Source organism: Ceratosolen solmsi, unplaced genomic scaffold (assembly GCF_000503995.2).
Source record: "Ceratosolen solmsi marchali unplaced genomic scaffold, CerSol_1.0 scaffold35, whole genome shotgun sequence".
NCBI lineage: Eukaryota > Metazoa > Arthropoda > Insecta > Hymenoptera > Agaonidae > Ceratosolen > Ceratosolen solmsi.
Genome location: NW_011948423.1, coordinates 7043004 through 7051333, shown reverse-complemented (window position 1 = coordinate 7051333; position 8330 = coordinate 7043004). Strand labels below are relative to the sequence as shown.

The window sequence follows — 8330 nt, the reverse complement described above, 5'->3', positions numbered from 1 at the left end:
CGAGGGTAACGAGGGAAACAACGGAATGACGCGACTTTTCTTCATTCGTCGCGTAATAATCATTGTATGTCGCTTTAAAGGGTGCGCGGAGACGTGTACGGCAATCCAGTAGGACATTACTCGTACCAAGATCATTCTAACGGAGACGAGTAAAGAGAATTTTCGGCTATTTGTACGATAATATCTATAAGCAAACAGGTAATAATTGATTGTTTGCCTAGATAAACGTGTTTCAGAATTGGAAAAATTAAACAAAATCGCTGTTTGGCATTATCGAGTCAAACGAATGAGAAATATCAATGGCTCGGGGCTTCAAAACTTTTCTTTACTTGCCTCGTTCATTTATTTTAATTTTGTTGAAATGCCTGGTCAAGTTTTAAAATGTATTATTAAGTAATTTCGTAAATTTATTGCACAAGTCGTGTTGTATATTCCCAAGCGGACATACTCGATAGCGATATAGAAATTTAGAAAAAGTTTAACAAACGTGTACATGTGTTTATTTATATATTCACGTGCATACATACGCGCGCGCACACACACCCGCATATATATATATATATATATATATATATATATATATATGTACGTTTGTGTGTGTCTGTATATGTGTGTGTGTGTGTGCATTTAAGGCGGAGGAAAATGTACCTGTAGTTGAGGGAAAAACAAATGATTTCTTAAGCAGTTGTTCGGATGCAATTGCCCTTGGTAATGACAAGATGAAGGGGCGATTTTTATATGCTGTAAGAGATATCGATCCCGGAAGTGTCTTGATAGTAGACAGGCCTTTCTCCTTTAGCACCGACATAGCTGCACTGCACAAGAATTGTCTCTATTGTCATGCTTCATTAAGGCTTCAAGATGTTATCACAGTGCCATGTCAAAATTGCCAAACGGTAAATAAGCATTTAATCATTAACTTATTAAGTAGTAAAGTTATTTCAATTATAGTTCATAAAAGGTTCGTTTTTTTTCTTCTTCAAAACAATAATGCTACGCTATATACTTTTAACATATAGGCACAACTTTTCGAGCTCTATCATCATTCTTTCGTCTTATAACTTCTAATTATTATAATATTAAAGATAAATAACACGATTATAATTATGTATTGATTAAACCTAATGTACACGATTACCTCATTAGATTATGACCGAATGAGGCAAACTGTCAACTTTATACTACGTATTCAGCGTGTTGCATTATTGTATACAAATCTATAAATTCTCACGAATAACAAAGATTGAAACATCTAAATAAAATTAAGTAAAATTGAATATAAAAATATAAAGAAATGTAAAAATAAGGCATTAATACGATTGCATGCAAATCTAAATGACCATTGAGTATGCTTTTTTGATGCAAGAACATACTTATTTGCTTTTTAATATAATTATGATCTTTGATCAATAATAATGTGTAAAAAAATGCATCACTCGTGCATACATTGACATTGAATGTATGTATGTATTCAAGTTGTTTGTGCATATATGAATGCTTCTCAAAGTGCTTGAAAAGTTAATAAAACTATTTTATTCTACTGTAGATATAAATTGCTTCTTAATTTTATACTTCAATCTTGAGTTTTCAAAGCACGATAGTCAACAAATATAACAATTAAAGATTAACTTAACTGACATGTAATTAAAATAAATGGATTTTCTTCACCATACTGTATTTCACAAATGATCAATTGATTAATTTTAAAAGAAAATTATTCGTTTCTAAAAATCAAGATTTTTTAATATTCTCTATAAATTGAAGGATGTATTTATTCACTGTACATTGTGTAATATTTATAATTAATAATTTAATAATGGTACTATTTTTTTTTTTCGTTTTTTTTTACATATTACTTTATTATCTAACAAAACAAAGAACTTTTTACTTGTAGGTACGATATTGTTCGCAAAAATGCTGTGAGTTTGCATGGGATGAATTTCACAAATTCGAGTGCCAAATTTTCGATTACTTTTACGAAAATAAAATTCAAAAAACAAATTCACTTTTAGCGTATAGAACTGTAATTACAGCTTTGTATAATCAGAATTTTGAGTTAAATGTTAATCAAGAGTTTCTACAAGTTCATTCGAATGACAAGAATCCTCTTGACATTAGTATATTGAAAACATACGAGCCACAAGATTACAAAACTGTATTTAGTTTGGAAACTAATTGCGCTCTTTCTAATCCAAAAGATAATTTAGAAAGGGCAATTCAATCCATTTTTTTTGCAAAATGTCTAATTTATTCATTAAATTATTTTCATTCAGAAGCCAATGATTATAAGAAGCACTTACAAATTTTAGCGGTCGCATTGTTACATAACATGCAAACTATTAATTGCAATGCCTATGAAATCGTTGAGAATATTCGTGACGAGGAAACAAAAATTCTGGAACCACATAACGTTGGGGGTGCAATTTATACTTCGGTCAGTTTAAGCAATCACAGTTGTTATCCAAACATCGTTAGACACTCTTTTCCTAATGGTAAGTACAATAAATATGTTTTTAATATAACGTATTGCAGTACATATAAGTGAATGTCAATTTTCAGGCATCGTAGTTGTTAAATCAATACGTTTTATATCAAAGAGTTCAGAAATCCTTGATTGTTATGGGCAACATTTCATTGAGAATAAAAAGGATTTAAGACGTAAATTATTAGCTGAAAAATATTATTTTAAATGTCAATGCCAGGCATGTTCAGCAGATTGGCCAATGACCTTACCAAATGATCAATTTAATTTCAAATGTAGAACGTGTTCTAAGCCATGTCGTCGAACTCGAACTACTGTACAATGTACTGTATGTAATAAAAAAATTGAAATAAGCAAATTCTGTAACTTGCTTAAAAATTCAATAAAAAAGAGACTGACAGCTCTAACAAAAATGTACGATGGTAATTATAATGAAGCGTTACCATTACTTTTAGAGCATGCAAAATGCATTGATGAAATTTTAGTAGAGCCAAGTCTAGAAGCAATTAAAACACAACAATCGATCATTCAATGTCTGAATGCAACATCATCGACTTCTATTTAATCACCTATTACATGACATATACTTATTGTATGCCATCGCAATATTTTTTATATCTATGACTTCGTATAGTGTAAATTATATATAATATTAATGTTTATCGTAAGCTTAAACATTCAACACTATTTTTTGCAATGAGTCTTTAATCAACGAATGAAACTAACATTTTTGCTTGCGTGAAAATTATTTAAATGAATACGTATTTACATAGGTCCAATATACATAGTTATGAGATGTATTTTTCGAACAACTTATCTAAAATTATGTCACTCTGTTCATTCTATGAAAAACTAGCCCATCAAAAACGCTGCTCAATTACCACATGTGCGTTTCGCGAATTTCACTTATAATGTGGCCAGCTTGAGTGAGGGCCTAAAATTTAAAGTTAGTAGAAGCAATGTAAATATAATTAAGTGTATTAATAGTCAATAATTAATGTAGGAATGATACTTACTTGAAGCATATCTGCTGCTTCTCTACGCCTAACGGCAATATGTTCACTTTCATTAAGTAAAGCCTCTGCATTATCAGACTTATATAAATGCGTAACTAGTTCACTTTGTAGATTGTCCTTTACAAAATTAACTAAAAAATGCATAACAGCCTTAGGAACACTGTCTTGTATGGACTTGCGGACAATGTAAAAATATGTCTTAATGAGCCTCTCTAAAATAATTAAAGAAAATGAATTAATGATTGGTGACATGAACTTGAACGATACAATTTTTATGCCACATCTATTCAATATTATAATTTATATAAAACCAAATTCAATAACCATATTCTTTAAGATACTATTTAAGTTTTTAATTATTAAAGTTAATAGAGATCGAATAAGAAATTATATAATTGATACATATATTTTGATTTGAAAGATTTTTCACATGCAAATTAATAAACAATAAACCAACAATTTATGATACGAGAAATGATCATCAACTTATCTTACTTGCCCTTTTTATTTTAATTAATTTGCATTATAAAAATTTGCAGAATAATAACTTTCAAGAATGATAAAATTTAATGGTTTTCTAATATACTTTAAATAACATTACAAGTAAACTGATTTGTACATGTCTGATTATTTATCATACACTGATAAATTTATGTTAAAACGTAATTGAAAAATAAAGCATTAATATCTATTGATATATAACATTTTTACTATTAGTAATCTATGTATAAAAAGTAAAAAAGGCAATAAAATTTCATGACGCATTTACCTATAACATCGCAATCTCGTTGTTCTCGATCGCTTAATTTACGAGAGGCTTGCATTGGCACCTCTGGCAGTAAATTAACTGGTTTCTGTTGAGGTGAACCCTTTTGTAAGTCTAATATTAAATTGCAATTTTGATTTGAATTTAGCGAATTTAGCGAATTCAACGATATCATGTCGTCTTGGTTTCGAACTGGCGATCCATCCGCTGAACTAGCTGATTCCGGCCTGCCCTGTGGTAGTAAATTACTAAGAAGCCAGTGGTTTTGCTGAATATTTTCTTTATTATTGTGCTCCGAAAACGTATTGTGGTTAATTCGATTGTTCGATGATTTCTAATGCGATTTTTCAGTATGAGAAAACACGATAACCATGTATAAGTATCGAAGCAAATGATAATAAAATTATTTAAGTTATACTATTTAGCAATATTTAGCAATATGTATATATATATATATATATATATATATATATATTATATTTAATTACTGTAATTTATTATCTATTTAACGTTACATTTATATTCTTAACCATACTGAACTGTTTTCTACTTTTTTTTATAAAAAATATTCAACATATACAAATCTACCAAATATTAAGTAATTAAAACTTTTATACTTTAATATTGATCCTCTTTTCAAAAGCATATAATTTTAATTTTCTATTTATAATGGAAAGGCAATATTTCACGAATTTATTAAATATACCAGCGAAAAAAACTAACAATTACTTACATTTTCTATTGGAATAATGGCATTAGTTGTCGAGTTAGGATACGAAGATAAATGTCTTTTAATTGGCTTTGGTTGACTTAATTCGACATTTTTTACTAAAGAAGAAACAAGAGCAGCATCTTTGTGAAAATCTGGATGTTTCGTATTAATATATGCTAATTCTATGGCAACCAAGTTTTCCACCTATGAATAAGCAATCAAGTATATTTAAATTCCATGAATATATGAAAAATAAAGAAAATTTCATATATATATTTTTTAAATTATCGATTCTACCATTGTATTGGTTGTGGGAAGTCGTCGACGTAAGAGTTGTGTAACAACATCGACTATTCTCTCGTGAAGTTTCGGAAAGCGTAGCATCTCTTGTTGTACCTCTATTCCACAATGTTGAATAATACGTTGCATTTCTTCGTGCACAAGTTCCACACAACGCAGGGAAGGTTCTTCGAGTCGGCGTATTTGCCTTTTGACTAGGAGTTCGAATGATACTTCAGGCACAAAGAGAGCAGGTCTTGGTCCAGTAGCATTTTGAATGGCAGTTAGAACATCAATTTTTGTTAAACCAGCCAATGGATGAATATAATCCAAAGTTTTTCCAAAAGTTTCGTGAAAAATATAACAAATCCTTGCACCTCCACATAATTCTGTTGTTTCTATATTTCTGGCAGTACCGTCAATTGTTGAACAATAACTGCTCGCAAATTTCGTAATTATTTGAAGAAGCGTTTGGCTTTTGTCGCTTACATCGTCTCCATAAGAATTGAGTAACGTTTGAAATTGAGCCACCATTACATTAACACGTGTCTACAAAATTAAAATATTTATAATGTTTTATTTTAAAGTCTATGTTATTATAATTCCTCATTACTTTTAATTCGGGCAAGCAGTCTCTAATATGATGCATTAATAAACGATTTAATGTTTTTGCTAGGTAAGGCGTTCCGTTTCTATTGGCCAAGGTAGGATATTTCCGTTGTAAAAACGCAGCTTCGTCTCTCAAAGCATCTTTTATAGATTTGTTATTTATGATATCTTGTTGAGAACGATTGACGACACCAATAATACCTAATCGTACAGGAATAACTCTACCACATAAAATGTCTATAGCGTCAGTACCTGATTAAAAGAAAATTAAAGTTATAGATTAAAAATTATAAGAAAAAAACAAAAAGTAAAAATCAATACAAGTACCTGCATCCATAAGATCTAATTTTGTAACGACAGCCAATGTTCTCCTACCATCGGGATCAACATCTTTACTCATTTTTAAACTTTCGCTAGTAGCCATGTCCGTATTGGCAGTTACAACTGCTAAAATAATTGAATTTGGATTCCAAATATACTTAACAACTAATTGGCGAATTTGACTTTCAATATCTTCGGGCTGATCTCCCACTGGAACTTTTGTTATTCCAGGAAGATCAATTAAAGTTAAGTTAACTACAGATTTAGAATAAATTTTTAAATTAATGGGTTCGGGACATATTCCTTTGTTATCACCAGCCATACGATCCGTTTCAAACTCAATTTCTCTACGAATGTCATTGAAGTCTTTATAAACTTTGTGTTTCTGATGAAGAAAAGTGCCCCATTCATCCACATCCAAAGTACCATCTTCGGCACTCCGATTTTGCTTATCATCTTTCGGGGAATATACTAATTGTAATACCAATGGTCGACGAGTCACGATGCCTGTGCCCCTTGGTAAAAATGTACGTCCAACAAGACTTTCTATCACCGATGATTTTCCAGAACTCTATAATCGGGAGAGAAAACAAAAATTTTTTTGTGGTCCATCCATTTATATATAGAAATTATCACAAAGGCAAAATATTAGATAAAAGAAAATGCGTCAGAGTTATTAAGCGATTTATCATATTTCAAGGCAATAAAACTCTTGTGCTTAATTGAGTAAATGATTATCGAACGTGCATGATATAACCGTCGTGAATTTGAAAATTGTTGGAATAACCGTTGTAACATAGTACAATAATACAGTGAAGTAAAGAGACCAAAGTATTAATGCAAACCTGTGTTCCTAAAACAACGATTTGTGGTAGTTGTATAGCATCAGCACCCACGGTATTAAAAACATCTTGAAGCTTATTGATGACTGGAATTAAAGACTCCATTGTATTGTTAAATCAAAGACTTAGACAAATGGATGAACAATGTTGAACCGTTTTTTGAGTGATCGAACAATCACTCGACCTCGCGAATGGCGTTTTCGTCTTGCTTATAAAGGGAATGGCGCACGCGTCAATACCGGCTGGTAGTGGAACTTTTTGTTATTCTTTACTGATCACTTCCTTAAGTCCCCCCCTCCACCAGCGCTCGAAGCATGCACTGCCTCCAGACGATGACGGTTATTCTGGGCTGCCGTCAAACTGCAACGAGTCGAGTCGCGGATTTCCTCCCCGTTGCATCGGCTGTATTCGTCAGCGCGCCTCAGCCTCGCCTATTTCCTCAAGTTTTCATGAAATCCCGTTGGATTTAGGCCGTTGGGAATTTAAGTTTACGATCCCCTTTCCACTAGCTCCCAATCACTCTATCTCATTTTTAAACTCCTTGTTTCTCTTACTTGGCCATCTTGAATTCACGAATCTGCGAAATTCAAATTAAAATATAATGCTACAAGAACGCTTATATACATGTATTTTTTTTCCCCCTCTGCGTATTTTAAGGAACCGCGTCTCCGCTCGTACACGTAAAACTATTATGCGACGTAATAACGAACCTTCGCTCGTTCAATCAGAATCATAACACAATTCATTACCTTACGTACTTGGTAGTCGATTATTTCGCGGGGGAGAAAAAAAAATCAATGGATCAATCCGAATTGTCGTCGTTGTCGCCGCCGCCGCCGCCGCTGCCGCCGCTGCGCATTTAAATCTCACCGCGGCATACAAATTCAAATTAACATAACAATGAAAAATATAAAGCATCAACTTTGACTTACAAACTTCGACATTCCAATGTGTCGATAAATATACACTTTACAATTTAAACTAACGATCCATTTCCAACTAATATCTTAAAAATAAATGTACACGGTAGTAGACTCTGACTTTAAAGCTCCAACCTTCCAACATTTCAAGTCATAATATCGCAATCATAAACTGACTATTGCGACCGACACTGCTGCGACTATTCTCAAAATCATTTCAATGGCAATTTCAAACAGTCAGCTATCACGGGCCCAGTGTTACCTAAAATCAAACAACAAAGCGCGCATTTGTTCGATTATTCTTCATCTACGGCCAATAGACTTTCGCAATAAAGTATTATCGAGATAATCGCGTCACCACTCCGCTCTTCCGTGCATTCGCG

The 8330-nt window shown here is 32.1% G+C and overlaps 2 protein-coding genes across 2 annotated transcripts in view; one reads left to right on the top strand and one right to left on the bottom strand.

The window, feature by feature from the left end:
• LOC105362260 (SET and MYND domain-containing protein 4) overlaps window positions 1–3068 on the top strand; it is a 4089-nt gene extending 1021 nt beyond the window's left edge. Inside the window, exons 2-4 of the mRNA XM_011499658.1 lie at window positions 633–896; window positions 1895–2492; window positions 2560–3068. Of these exons, the coding sequence (XP_011497960.1) occupies window positions 633–896; window positions 1895–2492; window positions 2560–3047 (1350 nt within the window). The 3' untranslated portion in view covers window positions 3048–3068. The remainder of the gene's footprint in view (window positions 1–632; window positions 897–1894; window positions 2493–2559) is intronic.
• A 118-nt stretch (window positions 3069–3186) lies between these two features.
• Drp1 (dynamin related protein 1) lies at window positions 3187–8167 on the bottom strand. The gene is made up of 9 exons (XM_011499659.1): window positions 7960–8167; window positions 7031–7604; window positions 6192–6756; window positions 5869–6116; window positions 5274–5804; window positions 4998–5180; window positions 4268–4598; window positions 3499–3710; window positions 3187–3416 (listed from the first exon to the last, which is right to left on the bottom strand). The coding sequence occupies exons 2-9, from the start codon at window positions 7130–7132 to the stop codon at window positions 3360–3362; spliced, it is 2229 nt and encodes a 742-aa protein (XP_011497961.1). The 5' UTR covers window positions 7133–7604; window positions 7960–8167; the 3' UTR covers window positions 3187–3359.
• Window positions 8168–8330: the final 163 nt, after the last annotated feature.